This window comes from Furipterus horrens, unplaced genomic scaffold, assembly GCF_987537825.1.
Source record: "Furipterus horrens unplaced genomic scaffold, mFurHor1.1.pri manual_scaffold_11, whole genome shotgun sequence".
Classification (NCBI taxonomy): Eukaryota; Metazoa; Chordata; class Mammalia; order Chiroptera; family Furipteridae; genus Furipterus; species Furipterus horrens.
In genome coordinates, this window is record NW_028327181.1 from 33,887,841 (window position 1) to 33,914,728 (window position 26,888).

At 39.5% G+C, this 26,888-nt stretch overlaps 1 protein-coding gene across 1 annotated transcript in view; it reads right to left on the reverse strand.

The window, feature by feature from the left end:
* The window catches only part of TECTA (tectorin alpha), a 122,352-nt gene that overhangs the window by 28,841 nt on the left and 66,623 nt on the right, over window positions 1–26,888 (reverse strand). The window contains exons 12-13 of the mRNA XM_090291907.1: window positions 22,527–22,726; window positions 1,149–1,532 (exon numbers count right to left, since the gene is read on the reverse strand). Of these exons, the coding sequence (XP_090148033.1) occupies window positions 1,149–1,532; window positions 22,527–22,726 (584 nt within the window). The remainder of the gene's footprint in view (window positions 1–1,148; window positions 1,533–22,526; window positions 22,727–26,888) is intronic.

The following is a 26,888-nucleotide window of genomic DNA, read 5'->3' on the forward strand; positions in this document are numbered from 1 at the left end:
AGCAACAGTCAGTTTTGCTGCCTTAGGTGGTCATTTTCACTTTCTAGCTCCTGGATTCTGGACCAATACAGTTATGTCTATGTGGGCCAAATTGCAAAACAAACTGGAATGTCGAAAATACTAGAAGCTTTCACTGAAGTTAAAAACCAGTATTATAATTCAAACTCTTTCTTTTAAGCTTGCAAAATACTGCCAGTCTTTTGCCTAAGCTGTTTGATGGATACTGAGCTATCTGATGGCAGTTCGAGTAAAGATACACTCAGTGAGCCAATGATGAAAAGCGGATACCTACAATAACATTCAATTCCAAAAATCGTTAATGTGTGTGTCCTGGTTCTATCTCTCTCCCTCCTCAGCTGTAATCAGAGCATTGAGATCTGATTCCATTCCTCAGGCCTACCTGCTATGAACAGCCTGGTTTAACTGAGAGGTGAGGAGTCCCTCGCAATAGTTCAGAGCAGATTAGCTTCTTAAATGGAAGAGATGGGAGAAATCCAAGTCAGAGATGGGGGTTGGGTGGAGATTCATTTATTTATTTATATACATGTCTAAGATTCATAAGAAACCAGGCAGCTGTCCAAAGGAAAAGTCAACCTATGAGAAATTCACCATACTCAGCCTCTGTTTTCTTTCTTTTAATATGTCATCATGGGACCCTCTAACAGTAGAGGATGCTCCATCAGGTTTTTATTTAGGTAGCTGATTTTTTTTAGGCAAATGCCCTCTCTCGGCTTCTAGAAAAGATGGCAGAGATAAAAGAGCATGTCTTGATACAGGTGGGCAGAGCCAAGAATAATTTTAAAGGCTCTTAAAAACAAATCTGATGCTTTTTGGAAATTAATCCAGAGTAAAATGGACTTATCTACTATTTTTATCATCTGATGTTCTATTAGCACCCATGCCATCATTATGGTGCTGAGACACTGTACCTTTCTTCAAGTCAGCAAAGGCCTAAATGGGACCCATTCTTATACTTGTAGAATCTTTACACTTTCATTCTTCAAAATCTGGTTATCTGAGCATGACACATATGAAGCAACAACCTATTATCTTCAAACTTGGTTATCTCGGAAAACCACAATGAACAGTCCCCTGGCCCTGCTGTGTTTCCAGGCACATTTCTTAAGAATCAACGACAAGCTTGTCACCTTGACAGTGTTCCGGTCATTGATGAGAATCTGCTCCTCATTTATGTAGAAATAGACAGGCGAAATGATGGTGAGGTTGGGGGACGACCACTTGTCGAAATTGATGATGAGCTGGAAGGAGATGTCGGGCAGTTTCTGGCAGATGGTGGAGAGCACGAAGGCACAGTTTGCTGGGAAGCGGAGGAAGGCACCATCGTAGGTGCGGAAGACACCACCGCCAGCTGCCAGACAGTAGGAGGTCTTGGTGCTGAAGCAGCCGCGCACCCCGTTCCGCAGGGCACACTCTTCGCCTGACTTGCACTGGCGAGGGTCACACTGGATCAGGTTGCGCCGGAAGCAGCGGCAGCGCCTGGTGCAGTCACTGTTCCAGAATAGCTGCTTGGGCTGGAAGAGAGGTGCCACTTGCATTAAACTCGGGCTATAGGCAAGGTTGGGGGCCCTAAAACCGAATGCATTTGGGCTCTTTTCTAGCTGGTCTAGCCTTTCTTTAATGGGACTGAAATTTGCAACAAGGAGCAGCAGGAAGGCTGCTTGAATTCAAATGTTACATTAGTTAGTTCTATGTAACTCAGATGCCAAACAATATGCAATTTAGTGTTCATTGGTTTCACACAAAAATTTGGGAATCTTTACAGCTGGGTTGTAGACTGACTCACAGCCAACCTAAATGTGCAGCTGTTAATGAAACTAGGTGAAAAGGAAATATATTTGGTAAAAAAAAAAATTCTAACAAGTAACAGTTCAACTTCAAGAATGACATTTAAATTCACTCAAGAAAAAACAAAATAAAATAAATAAAAACCACTGGCTCTTCAAATCATAAATAGGTAAAAAGAAAATGATAATTAAACTTCATGATGAACCGTTTCAACATTTCATAATAATCTACATCCCAAGGTTTTTTCTTGTATCTAGGCTCCTTCTAATTTACTTCTATTGCAAGTATCCCCATTTCTAAGTGTCCTGAAGTGAAAGATCTAAAAAATAGTGAAGTTTTGTGAGAGTAAATGTTTGGGGTCAGGTCAACTGAATTGCAATCCAGCCTGAGCATGCTACATGTGCTGTCTCAAGGAGCATTACACTAACCTCACAGACTGTAAGTTTGCTATTCCTAAATTGAAGATAATAACATCTTGCAGGGCAATTTCTAATTCTGGTCCAGATGGAAGAGAATGTAAGTGCTGTGCTCACCATTTCCACTAACTACATCAAAATTACATCTAAATTATAGAACAACAATCTTTGAGAGCCACCTGAAGAATAGCTCAATAGAAGTCCTGAAACTAAGACTATAAAGGAGAGCCATGTTGAGACTGGAAGGAGGGGTGAAGATCTGAAATGAAGTGGCCCATATCATGCAGTAGTTACAAATCAGTGGGAAGAGCTCAGTTGTGGAGGTACCCTCCTGAGGAGTAAGGGGTCCCAACCCCACACTGGGCTCTTCAGCATAGAGTACCAGTGCCAGGAAGAGGAGTTCCCACAACATCTGGCTGTGAAAATCAACTAGGAATTTGGGTGAGACAGAGGGCTACTGGAGTCCCAGGCATTCCTCTTAAAAGGCTGGAGCAGAGCACAGACTCACTTCCTGAAGAAAAACTCACCCTAAGCTCTAGTGAAGGGACAGCAGCTTGAAAAGCATGTGGGACATACAGGGAGGAACTGAACTGTCCCGCTTCCAAGGCAAGGGCAAGGGCCAGAGGGGCAACTGTCTCTAGAACTAAAGTGCATGGAGGCACCATTGTTCATTTGTTAAGCCATCCCCCCACCCCAAATAGCTGGCAAGTTTAGGCAGGCACCACAACTGAGTCTCCATTAACCTGGCTAGCGCTGCTAGTTTATCACACTCTGTTAATCCCCTGAGACACCACCCCATTGCAAGGATGCCCCAGAACCAACACACCAGTGGCCAGTTTCAGACCATATCAGAGCACCACCCAATAGCTCAACCAATGACACACCCAAAGTGTGGATTTAACAGGAACCAGAACCCTGCTAAGGTGAATCCCACACAACAACTTCTCTGGTGTAGTCACAGCCAGTCCTCATAGCAAGTCATCGTAGGGTTAATCCTACCCAATAATGGGCCAAAAGCAATAAAGTGTCAACTACAACAGGAGAGCATACACAACCCACACAAGGAATACCATGGAGCAGCCAGCTCAGGGACTTGCACGATTGGGCCTCACAGGAAACCTATTACATAAGGACACTATGCCAAGACTGGGAAATGAAGCAAGTCTACCAGATATGCAGAAACAAACACAGGAAGGCAGCCAAAATAAGAAGACAAAGAAAATGTCCCAAATGAAAGAACAGGACAAAACTCCAGAAAAAGAACTAAATGAAATGGAGGCAAGCAAACTACCAGACACAGATTTCAAAATACTGGTTATAAGGATGCTCAATGAACTTAGAAAAAGAATAGATATGACTTCCGGTCAAGATGGAGGCTTAGATGGACATGCTCGGCCTCCCTCTACAACTAGAGAGGAATACAACTACTTCAAAACAAAAGATAACTAGAAATTCCAGAAAATAAAACTACACGGAAGCCCAACGTATGAAGTTATAAACCAGCGGCGCTCTTTGGGCAGGTAAGAGTGAAAGTAGGCGGTGCTGTTTGCAGTAGCACCAGGGACAGCAGCAGGGAGAACAATCCCAGCGGCAGGGAGGACAATCCCGGCTGCAGTCAAACCCCAGCGGCTCGCGACCCCAACGCTGGGAGAAGCAGCCACCACATCGCCTCGAACAGTGAGGCCCAGGGGGCGGGGGGGACGGATCCCGGTCTCCTAGCGGAATAACTGCGGGAATCCATCTTGGACCCCCACCCCCACACAAAGCGCCACAGGGCTGCGAAATAGGTTGCGGATCACCACTGGTAGCTGGGCAGTGATGACAAAGCGCCCACGAGAAAGGTTGCGGATCGGCGCCGGTCACTGGGTTGTGACCAGTACACAGGCACTGCCCCCGACAGCCGGCCCAAGAAAACAAAACGCATCTGTCAAAATGAGGCAGACAACTATAGAAATCCCGGTGGTGCAGCTCACCAGGCAACAGATGAAGAATCTGACAGATGAACAAATAAGAAACCTGTCAGAGGCTCAGTTCAGGGCCATTGTTATCAGGTGGCTTACAGAATTAACAAAAGATCTGGAAAAAGATGAGAAAGAATCAAAAAACAGTCATACTGAAAGGAACAAAACCACATATGAGACGGATGGTGAGGAAATAAAATCCAGAGTTCAAATCAACAAACCAGAACACAAAGAAGGAACAAACAGTCAACCAGTGCAGAGAGAAAAAACGGGAAGCAAGGAAAATGATGAGAGGATCAGAAACCTCTGGGACAGCTATAAAAGACCAAACAGAGGGCGAAGAAGATGAACTAGAAATTGAAAAATTAAGTGAAAATACAATAAAGCAGAACTTCCCAAACTTGGGGAAGGAAATAGACTTACAGGTCCAGGAAGCACAGAGAGTTCCAAAAAAACTGGACCCAGGGAGAACCACTCCAAGGCACATTATAATCAAAATGTCAAAAGTTAAAAATAAAGAGAGAATCTTAAAAGCAGCAAGAGAGAAGAAAAGAATCATGTACAAAGGGGTCCCAATTAGACTATCAGCTGACTTCTCAAGGGAGACCCTGCAGGCAAGAAGGGACTGGCAAGAAATATTCAAAGTAATGAAAATCCAAAACCTACAACCACAAATACTCTATCCAGCGAAATTGTCATTCAGAATAGAAGGGCAGAGAAAGTGTTTCCAGGACAAAATAAAACTGAAAGAGTTCATTAGATCCAAACCACTGTTATATGAGATGTTAAAGGGACTGGTTTAGAAAAAGGAGGATCAAAACTATGAACACTAAAATGAGAACTGCATCACAAGAAACAACAGCAGAAGCTAGGGAATTGAAACAAAGGCAAACTAAATAGGCAATGAGAGTGGAAAAAGAACTATAGGTATGGGGAGCATATTGGGGGGAGGTCAGCAGGGAGGGGGAAGGGGGAGAGGGAGGGAGATGATATAGGAATTAAGGAGCATGGTAGGAGGGAATGGAATAGACAGAGAGAGGTTGAGAAGAACTATATGCACAACTAATGGACATGGTCTAAAAGGGGGGGACAACTGGAGGGAGGGGGCACACCGGGTGGAGGGGAGAAGAGGGAAGGGAAATTGGGACAAATGTAACATTATAATCAATAAAAAACATTAAAAAAAGAAAAAGAATAGATATACTCAGTGAAACATACACAAAGAAATAGAAAACATAAAAAAAGAACCATCAGAAATAAAGAATACAATAACAGAAATTAAGAATACATTAGATTACAACATCAGATTACAGAAGAAGTGGAGGATCAGATCAGTGATCTGGAAGATAAGCAAGCAGAAACACTAAGTAAAACAGCAATTTTAAAAAAGAATTTAAAAAATGAGTATAGTTTAAGCAACCTCCAGGACAACATTTGCATCATAAGGATATTATATAAGTCCAGAAAGTGTAGAGAGTCCAAAACAAGATGATCCCAAAGGGGCCCACACCAAAAAACATATAATTAAAATAATAAATGTTAAAGACAAAGAGAGACTCTTAAAAGGGGCAAGGGAAAAGCTTTGTGGGCATAAGGGATGGGCACAAAATGTTCAACATGATAAAAAGCAGACCTACAACCAAGATTACTCCACCCAGCAGATTTAGAATTGATAAAGAACTTACCAGGCCAGAAAAAGCTAAAGGAGTTTATCACCACCAAACCAGTATTACAATAAATGTTAAAGGGACTTCTATAAGAAGAGGAAAAAAAGATAAAAAATATGAGTAAGAAAATATTACAAAGAAGAAACTCTCAATTACAAAGGTAAATACATATTAAAAGCAGTGAATCAACCAACTATAAAGCTAGAACAGACAATAAAAGGCAATACTAAGATCGTGTATAATTACAACACTAAATTAAAGCATAGAAACATGCACACAAAAATAAGTAATAATAATTATAAAAATATAAACATGGAGGTGATTAAAATGGATAATAACTTCAAAATGAGTTGAAATATAAGCAACAATTTGGTTAAAATAGATGGCTATAAACATAACTTGGTATATATGAAGCACAGATAACCACAAACCAAATACGTACAGGAGATATACAAGGAATAAAGAGGAAGTAATCCAAATACAACACCACACAAAGTCATCAACATACAAGAAAAGAGCACAAGAGAATAAGAAAGGAACGGAGAATAACAACAAAACAATCAGAAAACATTTTATAAAATGACAGTAACTACAAGCTATCAATAGTTACTTTAAGTGAAAATGGACTTAATGCTCCAATCAAAGGCAAAGGGCAGCTGAACTGATAACATACAAGACCTGAACATATGCTATCTACATAGATCCACTTCAGATTGAAAAACGCAAAGAGCTTGAAAGTAAAGAGATGAAAAAAATACTTCATGCAAATGGAAACAAACAAAATAAAGCTGGGATAGCAAGACACATCAGACAAAGCACACTTTAAGATTAGCAAGAGATAATGGAAGACATTTCTTAATAAGGATAAATTAAACAAAAAGATATAAAATTCTGGTAAACATTTACATACTCAGTGTAGATGTACCAAAATATATAAAACAAATAATGATGGACATAAAGGAAGAGACTGACAGTAATTATCATACTAGGAGACTTTTAACACCCCAATGATATCAATGGATAGGTCATCCAGACAGAAAATTGACAAGGAAACAGAGGCTTTAAATGGCACATTAAATCAAATGAATTTAATTGAAATATTTAGAACATTTTAGTCCAAAGCAGCCAAATATACATGTTTTTCAAGTGCACATAAAATATTTTCTAGAATAAGCCACAAGTCAGGCCACAATACATAAATTTAAAAATACTGAAATCATATCAAGCATTTTCTCTGACCAAAGTGGTATGAAATTAGAAATCAATGACAAGAAAAAGAAACTGCATAACGGGACAACTGTAATTGAAAAATCAAAAAATAAAATTAGAAAAAGAAAGAAAAAGAAACTGGAAAATAAACAACCACATAGAGACTAAATAACATGTTCTTAAACCATGAATGGGTTAACAATGAGATCAAGGAAGAACTCAAAAGATGCTTTCAGATGAAAATGAAAACACAACAATTCAGAATTTATTGGACACAGTGAAAGCAGTAATACAAGAGAATTTCTACTTAAAAAATCTAGAATCCCAGATGGTGGAGAAGTAAGTGGGAGCTACACTAACCTCCTCCCAGGACCAGTCCGGACTTACAACTTAATTGTGGAGAAATCATCTGGTATAACCAACTGAACACTAGCTGGAGAGAAGTCCTATAACCACAGAGAGACAGTAAAGGCCGCTTCATCACAACTTGACCAGTAGGAAGTGCAGAGATGCGAAAGGGCTGGCTGGGCTCCCACGGGTGGCAGCTTAAGGGACTGAGAAACAGCTCAACAGCGGGGGTTCTGCCTGAGAAGGGCACAGTCTAAACCCCCAGCTGGGCTTCCCAGCCTACAGCAACAGAGTGGAAAGTAAAATAGTATCATGCTGTGAAAAGCAAAAAGCCACAGGGTTTCTTACTAGCCAGAGAGAAACAGCGGGAGAAAAAGAGCTCTTAAGTGAATCACGTACAAAAATATTTTGGCACCCACTTACCCTGGGCTCAAGCAGAGGGAGGGCAGAGAGGACTAGAGATGCTTGGGGAGAATTTGGGGTGGTGGCTTTGAGGGGAGAACTGGGGGAGCAGCTAACTGGGTCCCAGTGCTGACTCATTCCCCATACTGCAGGCAGACCATTCCCACCCCCCTCCAAGTGGCATCAGCCTGAGGGGAAGCAAAAGCCCTGCCTACAGGAATTAAGCTGCCACACCCTCAGTCCTTAAGCCTGATGGCTAATCACAGATTGAATAGATTAACAACTAAAGGAGACAGACAAAGGCAGTAGATCCCTGGTAGTCTCCAACAGGCTGCCTAGGGCCAGACTGGTGCATGATCTGATACCTCCAGGGGTAGATCCAGGAAGCGCAGATAAATGTAAGAAGCAGCAACAAACAAGAAGAGTCAACGAAAAAGGAAGAGACAGAGAAACAACCCCCCATCGAAAGGAAAGAAAGAATCCCCAGAAAGAGTGTTAAATGAAATAGAGGGAAGCAAACTACCAGACATAGAATTCAAAAGATGGAGTATAGGGAAGCTCAATGAGATCAGTGAGTGCAAAGAAAACTACAAAGAACTCCAGAGAAACTACAAGGAACTTACTGAGAATTACACTAGCATGAAAAAGGACATAGAAGCTATTAATAAGAGCCAGGAGAAAATGAAGAATACAATTCCTGAATTGAATAACACAGTAGAAGGAATTAAAAGCAGACTAGAGGAAGCAGAAGATCAGATCAGCGAGCTGGAGGACAACGTAGACAAAAATTCCCAGACAGTGCAACAAAATAAAAAAAGACTGAAAAAGAATGAAGAGGTTTTAAGGCAGCTGCAGGACAACATGAAACATAATAATATCTGTATCATAGGAATTCCAGGAGAAGAATAGGAGCAAGGGATAGAAAACCTGTTTGAAAAACTAATGACAGAACACTTCCCAAACTTGATGAGAGAAACTTTCATGCAAGTCCAGGAAGCACAGGGGGTCGCAATGAAGATGAACCCCAACAGGCCCACTTCAAGACGCATCATAATTAAAATGGCAGCATTCGGAGACAAAAAGAGAATCCTAAAAGCAGCAAGAGAGAAACAGCTAACAACATACAAGGGAGTTCCAATAAGGCTGTCATCAGGTTTCTCAGCAGAAACACTACAAGCCAGAAGGGAATGGCAAAAAATATTCCGAGCAATGAAAAACAAAGGCCTACAACCAAGAATACTCTACCCAGCAAGGCTCTCATTCAAAATGGAAGGTGAAACAAGGCATTTCCAAGATAAAAGAAGGCTAAAAGAATACATCTCCACCAGATGAGCATTGCAAGAAATGCTAAAGGGTCTGCTTTAAGAAGATGAAGAAACAGAGAGACAGAGAGGAACACAAGTATAAAAGGGGCAAATGATAATGAATAAGTACCTATGATAATAACCTTAAATGTAAATGGAGTAAGTGTACCAATCAAAAGACATAGGGTAGCTGAATGGATTAGAAAGCATGACCCACATATATGCTGTCTACAAGCGAGACACGTTAGAACAAAAGATTTACACAGACTGAAAGTGAAGGAACAGAAAAAAATATTTCAAACAAATAAACATTAAAAAAAACAGCTGGGGAAGCAATACTTATATCAGAAAAAACAGATTTCACAGCAAAGTCCATAAAAAGAGACAAAGAAGGACATTTCATAATACTTAAGGGAAAAAAATCTATCAGTAAGATATAACCCTTGTAGACATATATGCACCCAACATAGGAGCACCCAAATATATAAGGAAAATTTTGAAAGGCTTCAGAAAGGATATAGACAGCAACACACTCATAGTAGGGGACTTTAACACCCCATTATCAACAATGGACAGATCTTCAAAGCAAAGAAACACCAAAGATATTGAGGCATTGAACAACACTCTAGATCAAATGGACTTAGTTGATATATATAAAACTTTTCACCCCAAAGAAGCAAAATACATATTCTTCACAAGTGTACATGGAATATTTTCAAAGATAGACCACATGGTAGGACACAAAACAAGCCTCAACAAATTCAAGAAAACTGAAATTATATCAAGCATCTTCTCAGATCACAATGGCTTAAAACTAGAAATCAATATCAAGGAAAAAAACTCAAAAATATTCAAACTCATGGAGAATGAATATCATGCTGTTAAATAATGAATGGGTTAACAATGACATCAAGAAAGAAATAAAAAAGTTTCTGGAAACAAATGATAATGAACACACAATAACCCAAAACCTATGGGATATAATGAAAGCAGTCGTGAGAGGAAAGTTCATAGCAATACAGGCCTACCTTAAAAAGATAGAAGAATCTCTAACAAAAAAAATCTAACCCTACAGCTACAAGAACTAGAGAAACAACAACAAATAAAGCCCAGAGTGAGTAGAAGGAAGGAAATCATCAAGATCAGAGCAGAATTAAATGACATAGAGACTAAACAATTCAAAAGATCAACATAAGTAGGAGCTGGTTCTTTGAAAAAATAAACAAAATCTCCAAGCCTTTAACTAGACTCATCAAGAAAAAAGGAGAGGACTCAAATAAATAAAATCAGAAGTGAAAGAGGAGAAATCACAACTGATACCACAGAAATACTAAGGATTGTAAGAAATTATTACAAACAACTGTATGGCAAGAAATTTGACAACCTAGATTAAAAGGACAAATTTCTAGAAACATATAACCTTCCAAAACTGAATCAAGAAGAAGTAGAAAGCCTGAACAGACCAATAACAACACGTGAAATTGAAGCAGTAATAAAAAAAACTCCCCGCACACAAAAGCCCTGGACCGGATGGCTTCACAGGTGAATTTTACAAAACATGTAGGAAAGAAATAATTCCTACCCTTTTCAGATTATTCAAAAAATCCAAGAAGAAGGAAGACTCCCAAACTCTTTCTATGAAGCCAGTATTATCCTAATTCCAAAACCAGGTCAAGACACAACAAAGAAAGAAAACTACAGGCCAATATCACTGATGAACATAGATGCTAAAATCCTCAACAAAATGTTGGCAAAGCAGATCCAGCAACAATTAAAAAGATCATACACCACGATCAAGTGGGATTCATCCCATTGATGAAAGGATGGTTTAATATTCGCAAATCAATAAATATAATACATCACCTAAACAAAATGAAAGACAAAAACCACATGATCATATCAATAGATGCAGAAAAAGCATTTGATAAAATACAACACCCATTTATGATTAAAATTCTCAGTAAAATGGGAATAGATAGAGCATACCTCAACATAATAAAGGCCATATATGAGAAACCTGAAACCAACATCATACTCAATGGGCAAAAACTGAGAGCATTCCCCCTGAGGTCAGGAACAAGACAAGCATGTTCACTCTCTCCACTCCTATTCAACATACTCTTAGAAGTTCTAGCCACTGTAATCAGATGAGAAAGAGAAATAGAAGGCATTCAAATTGGAAAAAAGGAAGTAAAATGGTCATTATTTGCAGACAACATGAGAGTATACATAGAAAACCCTATAGACTCCTCCAAAAAACTACTTGACCTAATAAGTGAATTTGGCAAAACAGCAGGGTACAAAGTCAATATTCAGAAATTGAAAGCATTTCTTTACACCAACAATAAAATATCAGAGATAGAAGCTAGAAAAAAAATTCCATTTACTATAGCAACAAGAAAAATAAAGTACCTAGGAATAAATTTAACCAAGGAGGTAAAAGACCTGTACTCAGAAAACTACATAACACTGAAGAAAGAAATTAAGGAAGATACAAATAAGTAGAAGCATATACCATGTTCATGGATGGGAAGAATCAGCATTATTTAATATGTCCATACTACCCAAAGCAATTTATAGATTCAATGCAATCCCTATTAAAATACCAATGACATATTTTACAGACCTTGAACAAATACTTTAAAAATTTATATGGAACCAAAAAAAGGAGCCTGAATAGCCACAGCAATCTTGAGGAAGAAGGACACAGTAGGAGGAATCACAATACTTGATATCAAACTATACTACTATACTACAAGGCCATGATAATCAAAACAGTCTGGTACTGGCATAAGAACAGACATATAGATCAATGGAACAGAATAGAGAGCCCAGAAGTAAACCCAGGTCTATATGGTCAACTAATATTTGACGAAGGAGGAAGGAGCATAAAATTGAGTGAAAAGAGCCTCTTCAACAAATGGTGTTGGGAGAACTGGACAGGAACATGCAAAAACATGAAACTAGACCACCAACTTACACTGTACACTAGAATAAACTCAAGATGGATCAAAGACTTAAATGTAAGCCGTGGCACCATAAAAGTCCTAGAGGAAAACATAGGCAGGAAAATTTCAGATATCCCATGTAGCAACATTTTCACTGATATATCTCCTAAGGCAATGGAAATAAAGGAAAGAATGAACAAATGGGACTACATCAAACTAAAGAGTTTCTGCTCAGGTAAAGAAAACATCAGCAAGATGAAAAGGGAACCAACCATATGGGAAAACATATTTGCCAATGATACCTCAGACAAAGGATTGATCTCCAAAATATATAAAGAGCTTATACAACTCAACACTAAGAAGACAGACAACCCAATTAAAAAATGGGCAAAGGACCTGAGCAAACACTTCTCCAAAGAGGACATACAGAGAGAAGGCCCATAGACATATGAAAGAATGCTCAACATCATTAGCCATCAGAGAGATGCAAATAAAAACCACAATGAGATACCACCTCACACCAGTCAGAATGACCATCATCAACAAATCGACAAACAACTTGTGCTGGCGAGGATGGGGAGGAAAGGGAACCCTGGTGCATTGCTGGTGGGAATGAAGACTGGTGCAGTCACTGTGGAAAACAATATGAAATTTCCTCAAAATCTAAAAATGGAACTACCTTTTGAATCAGCAATTCCGTTGCTGGGATTATATCTGAAGAATCCTGAAATACCAATTCAAAAAAACCTATGCACTATGTTCATAGTAGCACTATTTACAATAGCCAAGTGCTGGAAACAACCTAAGTGCCCATCTGTAGATGAGTGGATCAAAAACTGTGGTACATTTACACAATGGAATACTGTGTAGCAGAAAGAAAGAAGGAACTTCTACCATTTGCAACAACATGGATGGAACTAGAGAGAATTATGCTTAGTGAAATAAGCGAGGCAATGAAAGAAAAATATCTTATGCTACCACCTATTATGGGAGACTAATGAACAACACAAACAAACGAGCAAAATCGAACCAGAGAGCATAAGCCTATGATCTCATTACCAGAGTGATTGTCTGTACGTATAGGCCTCATTTAATCCTGTCTTCATGGCTGCCTCCTGAGACTCAACGGTTTGGCTGAACTAAGTGGCTGGATTACAACAAGGATGCCAGCCAGTTAAACCAAGTATGCCATTGTCCGGGGACAGCCAACTGACCTGGAGTCTCCAAGATCCTTCTCCATGAGGGAAGGCCACCCTCCCCTCCACACCTCCACTCTTACTAGGGTTTTCTGGACCAAAGGGTGGGTAAGACAATGACCATGCCCAGCTTGAAGCAGCTAGAGGAGCATGAGACCTTCACCTATTGTCCTTTTTAAGTTAATAAAGGGTCTTAAGTCTGAGAGGAGGGGATTGTTATTTTTTATTGTTATAAAAAATTAATTAATTAATCATTAAAAAGAAAGAATAATATGGGAAAGGGTGAAGCTGGAGAGCTTGTATGCACGACCCATGGACATGAGCTAGGGGAGGTGAGATTGCTGGTGTAGGTGGGGTACTGGGTGGAGGGGATCAAAGGGGAAAAAATTGGAACTATTGTAACAATATAATCAATAAAATACACTTAAAAAATAAAAACTTACACCAAAAGGAAATAGAGAAAGGACAACAAACAAAACCCAAAGTTGAAGGAAAGAAATTTTAAAGACCAAAGTGAAAAAAAAAACAAAACAGAGGAACAGTACAGGAACAATTCAAAAGATCAATGAAACCAAGAACAGGTTCTTAGAAAAGATAAACAAAGAGACAAACCTTTAACCAGGAAGAAATGAGGATCCAAATAAATAAAATCATAAATCAAAAAGAAGAAGTAACAGCTGACAACATGGAAATACAAAGGATTGTAAGAAAATATTATGAACAGCCATATGACAACAAATTGGACAATTTGGAAGAAATGGATAAATTTCTGTAAACATACAATCTTCCAAAACTGAATAAAGAAGAAACAGAAAATCTGAAGAGCCCGAGTACAACTAATGAAATTGAAGTACTAATTAAAAACAAAACAAAACAAACAAACAGAAAACTACCAAGAAACAAAAGTCCCAGAGCAGGTGGCTTCACAGGTGAATTTTACCAAACATTCAAAAGAGAACCAACACCTATCCTCCTCAAACTACTCCAAAAAATTCAAGCGGAGGGAAGAAAGACTCCCAAAATCATTTTATGAGGCCAGCATTATTTTAATTTTAAAATAAGATAGACACTACAAAAAAAGAAAATTATAGGTCAATATCCATCATAAACACAGATGTAAAAATCATGAACAAAACACTAGCAAACTAAATTCAGTAACACATTGTAAAGATCATACACAATGATTTATTCCTGGTGTCAGGTGGGTGCAAGACTTATCAGATTACCTTGTTAAGTTATATAAATATCTAAGCACTATGCCACACATCTGGGAGCAATATAATATTGAATTCCAACTGTAATTAGTTTTCTTTTTTTTTTTTTCTTTTTTTTTATTTTGGTTTTTCAATTACAGTTGTCCCCTTTTCCCCTAATTTCTCTCCCCCCCCAACCCACCCCCTCTCCCGCAATCATATCCCTCCCCGTTGTCCATGTCCATGAGTCTTTTATACAGGTTCTTTGACTAAACCCTTCCCTTACTTATACCCCTTCTCTCCCTCCCCCCTCCCCCCTATTGACTGCTATTCTGCTCTTTGTTCTATTTAGTTCCTTTGTTTGTGTTGTTCTTGAGTTTCCTGTATTAGGTGTTATCATATGGTATTTTTCTTTCTTTGCCTGGCTTATTTCACTAAGCATAATTCTCTCTAGTTCCATCCATGTTGTTGCAAATGGCAGGAGTTCCTTCTTTCTTTCTGCTGCATAGTATTCCATTGTGTAGATGTACCACCGTTTTTTGATCCACTCATCTACAGATGGGCACTTAGGTTGTTTTCAGCACTTAGCTATTGTAATAAACAGGGCTGCAATGAACATAGGGGTCCATAAGTTCTTTTGAATTGGTGTTTCGAGATTCTTCGGGTATAATCCTAGTAGTGGAGCCGCTGGTTCAAAAGGCAGTTCCATTTTTAATCTTTTGAGGTAATTCCATACTGTTCTCCACAGTGGCTGCACCAGTCTGCATTCCCACCAACAGTGCAGTAGGGTTCCTGTTTCTCCGCATCCTCGCCAGCACTTGTTGTTTGTTGATTTGTTGATGATGGCCATTCTGACTGGTGTAAAATGGTATCTCATTGTGGTTTTTATTTGCATCTCCCTGATGGCTAATGATGTTGAGCATTTTTTCATGTGTCTATGGACCTTCTGTATGTCCTCTTCGGAAAAGTGTTTGTTCAGGTCCCTTGCCCATTTTTTAATTGGGTTGTTTGTTTTCTTGATGTTTAGTCGTATCAGCTCTTTATATATTTTGGAAATCAGTCCCCTGTCTGTGATGTCATTGGCAAATATGTTTTCCCATATGGTTGGTTTCCTTTTCATCTTGCTGATCTTGTAGGACAGTTGTTACAATTAAATTAAATAAGCTATGTGAAGCCCAGTTCCTGACATATGCAGGCATTGACTAAACCATAGCTGCTGTGACAGGAGGGGATCCAGCCATCCTCTTTCAGGTAAGGATTTATATCATGGTGTATAAAATAACCACCACCAAGGTTATCCTCAGTAGTGTCAGAACATGGTCGTCCCATCAGCGCGACTGGTGGGCGGGAGTGCGGCCTCTACTGCAGCTGTGCGGCTCCGAGCACGGTGGCTCCTCTCCCCAAAGGCTCCTCCCTCCAGCCCGGTTCCTTTGGGGCATCTGTGCTGCCTACACCTTCCGTTCTTTCATTGTCAAAACACAGCGGCCGGCGGCTGGACGACCCGCCTGGACTTTTGACATATGCAAATGAACCATATGCAAATTAACCTGTCCCAGCTTCTCCCATAAGAAATAAAAATGGACTTTGCTCGCTCCCAGAAAAACTGTTGATGGACCTAACATGACATATTGACTAGGGAAAAATGGGGAGATGTAAATAACCTGTTGAATGTGTTGATGGGTAAACTCCCCCCAACCAAAGTGTATGTTCACAAAGCAGTGGAGACTGCACCTGCAAGCAAAAGGCAGGAGACTGCAAAGGGTCCTCAAGGAGGACTGGGATTTCCTCTCTTATTGCTAACTCCCTTCCCTTCCTTCCTTCAGTAAACCCGGTGTAAAAGCCTAGACTGTTCTCTGGGTGATTTCCCAGTGCGAAGGCAGTTTTACAAGGAGATGACAGCTTTTAATTTGTACTCTTCCCTAAATAAGCAATATCCTGTAGGTAAAACTTTATTTGGTAGTGTTAGTGCCCTTCACCTTGCACATTTTTAGACTAGGAATTCCAGGGGACTGTTGGAAGTTGATCGTGATTGTCCAATGGGGTGTGGTCTCATCAAGCAGACTATGACAGACTCAGTGCATTAACTCAATTTATCAAAACAATGCTATTCAGAGATGTTTTAATTGCACATGTAGGCATATGCTTCTGCCTGATCACTGTTTTCTCCTTTAACTATAGACTTATTAAAATCCTGGATATCAACTACAGATAGGACTCAGATTTAAGGGTAAATAGATGAGATCTTCCAAGATAATCTTCCTCAATCCAATATGCTTCAAGATGCCACTGCTGATAACCTTAATCCTTAAAGTGAAGGAGTTTCTGGAACCAAGTCTTCTCTCCTTCCAGACCTGTAAAATATTCTGGATGCCAGCAGCCTCAGATTTGCAGAATAATTGAGTGAATGGTCTGAGCTCTTTCTGATAAGAAGTCAACATTGCATGGGTGAGAAGAAAAGAAGAACCTGACGTATGTGGTTATGGTAAAGGGTAAATAACTCACCCCACAGGAGAACTTGATTGTGAAACTAGCCCTATGGTAATGTGACTGGCTCCAAAGCTGCTTTCTTTACCTAATGAAATGCAATGACAACTGTACAATTATCTTTCATGCTAATGGCTAGATGTGCTCTCTCTTTATTTCCAAAGAAATTTGTTGTAATAATCAAAAAAACACATTTGTTTGAATTGTGGCAAGTAGATGTGGATTATTTGTTTGGTGGGTTAGCAAATATATGCTGTTGTCAAAATCCACTAACTTCCTGGTGAAAAGCAGATAGAAATGTTTATGGTACTAATGGCTGCCTTTTCTGAGAGTTTCAAGGACTTTTATCTGCATCATTTCATTAACACATCTGAATATTTTGTTTATAAAGTGCTTCTCAGGAGAATAACGACAATAATAGCAGCTACCAATTATTGAACTATTAGGTGTCATGTACCAAGCAAGACACCTGGCATGGATTCTTTATACAGTCACTTTATTGAGTTGGTATTATTAGTCACATTTCATAGGCAGAGCAACTGAAACTTAGGGAAATGTCACAGGTTGTTCAATGTCATCCCACAAGCCATGCTTTAGCCAGGACCAAACCAAGTCTCGTTTCTTTATGCCCCAGGCAGCTGGGATCTCTGTTGAGGGGTGCATGGCACACTTGCCAGATGGGTATGCTGCAATGAGGCTCCACAGAGAGGAGCAGAGATGAGAAGGGCGCTCTTTCAATTGGGAGCCTGGCTCTTTCTTCTCCCAGTTTGTGAGAATATGGAGGTTATTATTGAATATTATTACCTACCACATGTTCTGCCTTTTCCTTTCAAATTATCAATATTTCTAAGAGCTAACTTCAAAACCCACCTCTCCCAAGAGGTTTTCTTTGGTTAGCTCTAATATTTAAGTCTACTTTCTCCTGTCTTTCTAATATAACATTTAAGCAAATTTCCAACTGAGAGCGAAATTGAGAGTACTTTCAACATTTATTTTCTTTTACTTATTCCCAAAATAAAGTCAACTTAGCTGTTTTCAAACAAGTCAATGCATCTTTACAAAAAGGAGATATTTATTTTTGCCCAGTTTATTTCCAATTCAGACATCTTTTAAAGCATTTAAAATTTTTTATTTATTTTTTATGTATTTTTTAAAGAGAGGGGAAGGGAGGGAGAAAGAAGGAGATAAACATTGACTGGTTGCCTCTTGTACAACACCAACTGGGGATCTGGCCTGCAACCCAGGGCATGTGCCCTGAGCAGGAATTGAACTGACAAACTTTCAGTTCACAAGCCAGCACTAAATCCACTGAGCTATACCAGCCAGGGCTCCAATTCCAACATTTAAATTCAATTTTTAATTCTGCTATTCTTTCATTTAAAATTAATTAATTCAGTAAGGTATTTTTCACTTGCTATGTTATTTCATAATTGTTTTTTTGTTCTTTATTTTTTTCTCTATGAAATAGATTTTCAAGTTCCCGAAAAGTACCACTAGCACAGTGATCTGCAGATAGCGGACACCCAATATTTGCTGTTGTTAACTGTCTGTTCACCAGTGAGAGAGTGGGCTTAAGAGAGAACTAGGGGCTAAATGCCTTCTCCAGGCAAGGCCTTTCCTACTGAGTATTATGGCACATGAGGAATTTACATGGGTGAAGATGGCGGCATAGGTAAATGCAGTATTTGTGTCCTCCCACAACCACATCAAAATTACAACTAAACTATAGAAAACCATCATTCAGAACTGCCTAAAATATAGCTGAACAGAAGTGCTATAACAAAAGGTACATGTAAGAAGCCATATCGAGACTGGTAGGAAGGGTGAAGAGGCAGAACAGACTGGTCCCATACTCGTGTGTGGCAGATAAGAATCAGGAGGGATATCTTGACCCCAACGTACCACAAAAAGTGAGGAGTTCCAGCCCCACACCAGGCCCCCCATCCCAGGGTTATAGTTCCAGGAAGAGAAGTATCCATAACTTCTGGCTGTAAAAAACAGTAACAATTGTGGCTGAATGAGATGAAGGCTTCTGGAGTTCCAGATGTCCCTTTAAAGGGTCCACAGAAACTTATTAGAACTCTCTCTCAGCTCCAGCACTGGGGTAGCAGTGCAAAAAGTGCCAGGGATATACAGGGAGGAATGGGGCAGCTCTCTCCCAAAGAGGAGTGCTGGCAGAGGTCCTTGTTCCTCTGCTGAGCCCTCCCCTCACAGAGTCAACAGGCAGGTGCCATATCTGAGACTCCATCAATCTGGCTATCTCTGTTCATCCTACCCTGGTGATTCCCTGGGATTCCACACCATCCAACTTGCAGGCTGTTTCCAGTGGCTTTTCCATATGACTGGTCTGTCTTGGCTCTTGCTTCAGACTTTCCTAAATTCTCTCTAACCTCAGTGTGCCACATACCTCTCGCTAAGTGGCCCCAGGCTCAGCACTAGCAGCAGCTGGCTCTGGTTCACAGCTTAGCCTCTTTTGTACACCTCCAAGCCCAGCACAAGTAGCAGCCATCTACAGATCACTTAGATCATGCTGGGTGGCTCCTGGGAGAACACAGGTGGTGTCTGACCCTAGTCTGCACTTCCTGGGAGGCCCCAGAGCTAGCATACCCAGTGGACAGCTTTAAACCACACTGAAATACCACCATCCAACCACCTTCACAAGAGACACACTCAAAGGACAAACTCAGAGTGCACCACAGCCATGCTGAAGCTAGTCCTGGTCTGTGGAGTGGGCTCCTGTACAGCTGATCCTCCAAGATGGTCAGTGGTTGCAGCCAGTCCTGGCAGCCAATTGGCCTGGAGTAAATCACTCATATTGACATGTCAACAGCAATCAAGGCTCAACTACAACAGGACAGGTGTACACAGCCCATATGGAGGGGTGCACCTGGGAGTGCCCCACTTGTGTGACCAGGAAGGCTGTGCCACTTGATAAGGCGGAGGTGCTTCACACACCCTAGGCTCGGTTGGAAGTCGCTCTGTCCAGGAGAGGCTCCGTGACCACGGCGGAACCAACTTTTACCCAGGACATTTCATTATGTCTGGGGGAAGGAAAGTGGCTAACTCTCTAGTGGAGAACAGCGATTAGACCTTATTCCCTCATGCCTTTTATTGAGGAGGATACGCATGAGAGATACAAGGTCAAGATCCATGAATCATCAATAGTTTGGAGGCGTTAGGATTACAGTTGACAATAACAGATTACATGTACGAGTACAGAGGGTACAGTGACCAGTCTATGTCAGGGTCTATCAAACATCTTAAAGCCACACTGGCATTAGGTGCAAGGTTTCATACATTCCTATCTAGAGACTGTTTATATTATATTAAAAGATAAGCAGAGCAAGTTCTAAAGCATAATAAGCATTCTTTAAATCCAATTCCCATGGGAACCCTCTGAGTGGCTTTTGGTTATGTCTCACATATAGCCTTATGTTGAGACATAAAGACAAGCCAGCCGGGGTGCAGGTGGCAGTCATGCTCAGGCCTGGGCTACAATTCCCTAAACCACAAGGAGCAGTTCCCTACAACTGGACCTTACAGCACTCATATTACATAAAGGTACTCTACCAAAACTGAAGACATAGCAGATCTACATAATACATCAAAACAAACATGGGGAGGCAGCCAGAATAAGGAGACAAAGAAACACGTCCCAAATGAAAGAACAGAACAAAACTAAAAAACAACAACAACAAATAGAACTAAACAAAATGGAGACAAGCAATCTACTAGGTCCACTGGTTATAGGATGTCCAATGAACTTAGGGAGAGAGTAGATGAACTTAGTGATAACTTCAACAAAGAGGTAAAAAACATAAAAAGTACCAGTCAGAAATGAAGAATACATTAACTGAAATGAAGAATACATTACAGGGAATCAACAGTAGAGTAGATGAAGTAAAGGATCAAATCAGAGATTTGGAAGATAAAGAAGCAGAAAACACCTAATCAGAACAGTAAAAAGAAAAACAATCCAAAAAAGTGAGGCTAGTTTAAGGAGCCTCTGGGACAACTTCAAGTATACTAACATTCACATCATAGGGGTACAGGAAGAAGAATAGAGAGAGCAAGAAATTGAAAACATATGTGAAAAAATATTGGCTAAAAATTCCCCTGACCTGGTATAGGAAATAGACATATAAGTCCAGGAAGCACAGAGGATCCCAAACAAGATAAACTCAAAGAGGCCCACACCAAAACACATCTTAATTATACTAGTAAAGGCTAAGGACAAAGAAAGAATCTTAAAAGCAGCAAGAGAAAAGCAGTTAGTTACCTGCAAGGGAGTTACCATAAGCCTGCTGATTTCTCAGCAGAAACTTTACAGGCCAGAAGGGCATGGCAATAAATATTCAGTGATGGAAAGCAAAACTACTCTACTAGCAAAGCTATCATTTAAAATCAAAGGACATATAAAGAGCTTCCCAAACAAGAAAAAGCTAAAGGTGTTCATTTTCACAAACCCAGTACTACATGAAATGTTAAAGGGTTTTCTTTAAGAAGAAGAAGAAGAAAAAGATGAAAATATGAATAATAAAATCATATATATAAACAACTGAATCTATAAAAGCAAAATAAATGAACAAGCAGAACAGAAACAAACTCAGAGATACAAAGAACATTTTCGATTGTTGCCAGATGGCAGGGGGCTTGGAGGGATGGGTGAAAAAGGTGAAGGGACAAAGAAGTACAAATTGGTAGTTACAGAATATTCACAGGGATGTGAAGTACAGCATAGTAGATAGTCAATAATATTGTAATCACTATGTATGGTGTCAGATGGGTACAAGATTTAACGGGATGATGATTTAGTGAGTTCTATAATGTCTGATCACTGGGTTGTACACCTGAACTTAATATAAGAGTGTATGTCAACTGTAATTTAAAAATAAAAAATTAAAGTCTAAATAAATAAATAAAAATTATAAAGTACAAAAAGTAAATGATTTAGTGAGCTAATATGTTTTACTAAGTGATATCTCTACAAAGGACATCTTCATCAGCTGGATATTTAAGCCCCTAGATATAAAGAACATAGGGTAGGTTGTGGGAGCACAGCATTAAGCAGTCCATATAGAAAATAGAAATCTCTGGGGACAGTACCAGAGTGACAGTACCATGCCTTTGCTCACTCCCATGGAGCTTTAATAGCCTCCCAGCCTCAAGTCCCATATTTCCCATTTAAAAATGTCCTCAGCTAAGATCGTTACAAATGTCAGATTCACAGCTACCATATTTCCAAGCAATAGCCATAGCAGAGGCTTTCAAACTAAGATTGACAGGGCCTAGAGACAGGCATGGCAGAGAAAGAAACAAATGCTAGAGAGCAGGATAGACTGGGTGCTGCAGACTTTGCTATGCTGAGGAGGGATGACAGTGAGGCCCAATGCATTTGTAAATCCAATTCTCAGTGAGCAAGAGCCTCTACAGACCTGTTCTTAACGTCTGTGTCCTTTCACCTCCCTGCAAATAAGCACCATGAGCTTCATAATAAAGTGGGAAGATTGGTCCAGTGTGATCAACCTCTCGGAGTAGCGAACTCTGGTGACTGGCAAAGAGGAACAGGCAGGGCTGAGCTCCCCTACCTACCTCATAATATTTGCCATCTGAGTAGCAGCCACAGCTGTGGGGCAGGATGCAGCTCTTGCCGTTGAGAACGTAGCCTGTGTCACACTGGCAGCCCTCCACACAGTAGTGGTTGCAGTCACTCTTCAGGCGGATGGCAGCACAGCGGGGCTGGCAGACACTCACGCAGCTCTCATAGTGGCTGTTGGGAGGACAGGTGACGGCTGGAACAGGAGACACAAGTCAAAACTCGTGCAATCACAAGCACTGTAAGAAGTCTCCTGAGGCAGTGTTCTCCCACTCAGGGAGAGGGGTGTGTGTGCTGGGGAGAGGGAGAGGGTGAGCTTTACCAGCTGTGCTGAACACCACCCTCTGCTTACAGGAAGCCTCTGACTTATTGCTTAAACAATGGACCAGAGAGCAGATGAAGGCAACTGGGGGTTCCTCGCACAATCTTTGTCCTGTCTTCAGCCTGTTTTGGGGTCCACTATTATGCTGTCTTAAACCCACCTCCCCATGTGTGTCTTGACTTCAGTTAGACACCCACATTCATTCCTGCCTTAGGTCCTCACTCATATTGATCCCCTTATTCATGTCTTTCTTCATCTTCCAAACCTATCCGAATTCCCCATTCTTCAAGTCCCAGGTGGAGCCCAAATTTATTCGTAAAGTTCTCACCCCTATACCAATACTAACAACTCACTTTCATCTCAGAATTTCAACAAAACCTTTTTCTAAGCCAGTAGTTTATGAATGGTAGGCCTCTGAACCCCTTGATTTCTGAGAAGTGCCCTGTGCATGCGCGTGTGTGTGTGTGTGTGTGTGTGTGTGTAGACTGACCTATGTTAACTATATTCTATGGGTTTCAAATACATACAGATGCTTATAAAAAGCAGTTAGGGTCCTGGTGAGGAGCATGGGCTCTGGAGCCAAATGTAAGAGACCACAGCTAGCACCTACTTCACAACTCATTGGGAAGGATTAAGTGAGTCTGTGTGCTTAGAGCAGTGTTTAGCATATGAGTGTTCAGTAAATGTGAGTCAGTTACTAAAAATAGTTTTGCTTAAAAGTTTTATAGAAACTTATTTTAATGGATGTGTACAAAAAGCATGCCTACTAATACGTGAGAATTTCTACTCAATACTATTTAGCCTTGAATTATGGTTTTTATACTGCTGTGTGATATATTTTGTGTTTATTATGATGGTACAGTGAACATCCCTGCGCATATCTTCACCCTCATTAGTAAGTGAATCTGTACAATAAAGTCACCAAAGTGGAATTACTGGAGCAAATTTAAATTCTTGATACATGCAGCTCTAAAGAGGCTGTGCTAATTTATCCTATCAGGGCTACAGGAGGAAGTTTATTGTCCTACATCTTCACTGATTGTCTACCACCAAACTTTCTCATCCTTGGAAATATGAAAGATTGAATGCTGTCACTATGAGAGATGATTATCCAGAACACATAGAGAACTCCTAAAACTCAACAATAAAAAATAAACAATCTGATTTTAAAATGGGAGAAGGGCTTGAATAGACATTTCTCCAAAGAAGATACAGGAATGACCAATAAGCACATGAAAATATGCTCCAAAGCACCAATGATCAGAAAAAAAAAATACAAACAAAAACTATAACGAGACCTCATTCCCTTTAGAATGGCTATTACAAAAAAGCAGGAAAATGGCAAAGATGTGGAGAAATTAGACCCTTTGTTCACCATTGAAGAAAAGTAAAGTGCTAGAGCGGCTATAAAAAACACTAAGGCAGTTCCTCAAGAACTTAAATATGGAATTACAATATGATCCAATAATCCCATGTCTTAAAAGACTTGAAAAATATTGCAAAAAGATATTTATACAACTCATAGAGGCATTATTCACAATACCTAAAATGTAGAAGCAGCCCAACTACCCATCAATGAATAAATGGATAAACAAAATGTGGTATTTACATACGACAGAATATTATTCAGCTTTAAGGAAGGAATTCCTGCAATATACTACAACATGGCTGAACTTTGGGGACATTATGCTCAGTGAAATAAGCCATCCATAAAAAGACAAATACTCTATGATTCCACTTACATGAAAAATCTAAAGTGAACAAGTTCATACAGACAGAAATTAGAACAGTGGCTACTGGGTGCTGGGGGTAGAGATACTGTTTAATGGGTGTGAAGTTTCAGTTTTGCAAGATGAAGAGTTCTGGAGATGGATGATGCATTCAGTGGTTGCCCTTAATACCGCTGAACTGTACACTTCAAACGGCTGAAATAATGAGTTGTGTTATATGTACTTTACCATAATAAAAAATGGTCTATCTGCTATATCCTTACTCAGTTCACATTCTTTGAGGTTCCTCATCTTTTCATTTGTTTACAATTCATTTGTATGTCTTTTTTGTTAACTGCCTTTCAATGTCCTTTGCACATTCTATCTTATTAAATTGTAAAATCTCTGTATAAATTAAAAATAGACTTTGGTCTGTTATTTGTTATTAAATACTTTTCATTTGTCTTTTGATTTTGCTCTCTTTGAACATTTTTAAATTGTTTTTATTATGTTTTTGTCATGCAGAAATTTAAAACTTTTAAGTGGTCAAATTTATCAGGCTTTTCCTATGTCTCTGAGTATTTTGCAAGAAAGGCAAGCTTACCAAATCAAACCAAACCAAACAAACAATTAAAAAAACTTTTTTGTTTTTATTCTAGTACTTTTGTAACTTAAATTTTTTTTTGTTTGTTTAATCTTGGTTCTGTCTGGATTTTATTTTGGATTGAGGAGTGAAAGAGGAATTTAACTACTTTTTCCCAGTTATTTGAAATGCCACTTTACAATATGAGGGGGAACCAAAAAAACCCCAAAAAACTGGAATTATCTTCTGGAGGGCAGGACCCTGTAGGACAGGCTTCCGCTACTAGGTGAGTGTTCTAGGAACCCATCTGTATTAGTGTACATGTTGGCGTTGTTGTGAGAGGCTGCTTTCCACTACAGTGAATTTTTTAATTTAATCTTTATTGTATTTTTCCATTACCATTTAGCCCCCTTATATCCCCTTCCCCTCATAAATCACCACACTGTTGTCCATTGCCATAAATTCTTTTACCTTTTTGTTCAATCCCTCCACCCCACTTCTAGCTGTCATCTTGCTCTCCATTTATGAGTCTGTCCCCATTCTCCTTGTTAGTTCAATTTGTTTATTCAATTCCACAAATGAGTGAAATCATATGGTATTTGTCTTTCTCTGACTGGCTTATTTCACTTAGCATAATGTTTTCCAGGTCCATCCACACAGTTGCAAAGGATAAAATTCTGTTAATTTTTTATAGCCCAGTAGTATTCCATTGTGTAAATGTCCCATAGTTGTTTTATCCACTCATCTACTGATGGACACTTGAAATGCTTCCATGTCTTGGTGATTGTAAATAATGCTGCAATGAACATTGAGGTGCTTATGTTCTTTCAAATTAGTGTTTTGGGTTCCTTTGTATATATTCCCAGAAGTGGGACTTCTGGGTCAAAAGGAAGATCCATTTTTAATTTTTTTAAGGTATCTCCAAACTGCTTTCCACAGTGGCTGCACCAGTCTGCATTCCCACCAACAGGGCAAAAGGGTTACCCTTTCTCCATATCATTACCAGCATTCGTTGTTTGTTGATTTATTGATAATAGCCATTCTAACAGGTGTGAGGTGATATCTCATTGTGGTTTTAATTTGCATTTCTCTGATGATTAATGACATTGAGCATCTTTTTATATGTCTATTGACGATCTGTATGTCCTCTTTGGAGAAGTGTCTATTCAGGTCCTTTGCCCATTTTTTAACTGGGTTGTTTATTTTTCTGATGTTGAGCTTTGTAAGTACTTTATACATTTTGGATATTAACCCCTTATCAGATGTATTGGCAAATATGTTCTCCCATTCTGTGGGCTGTCTTTTTACTTTATTAATAATTTCTTTTGCTTTGAAAAAAATTTCAATTTGATGAATTACCATTGGTTTATTTTTTCTTTGGTTTCCCTTGCCTGGGGAGATATATCCAATAAAATATGCTATGAGCAATGTCCGAGATTTTTGCCGCCTATGTTTTCTTCTACGATTTTTATGGTTTCAGGTCTAACAAGTCTTTGATCCATTTTGATTTATTCTTGTGTGTGGTGTAAGAAAGTGGTCTAGCTTCATTTTTATGCACATATCCATCCAATTTTCCCAATACCATTTATTGAATAAACTATCTTCAGCTCATTGTATGTGCTTGCTTCCTCTGTCAAATATTAACTAAATGTAAAGGTGTGGGTTTATTTCTGGGCTCTCTATTCTGTTCCATTGATCTATGAGCCTTTTTTATGACAGTAACAAGCTGTTTTGTTTACTATGG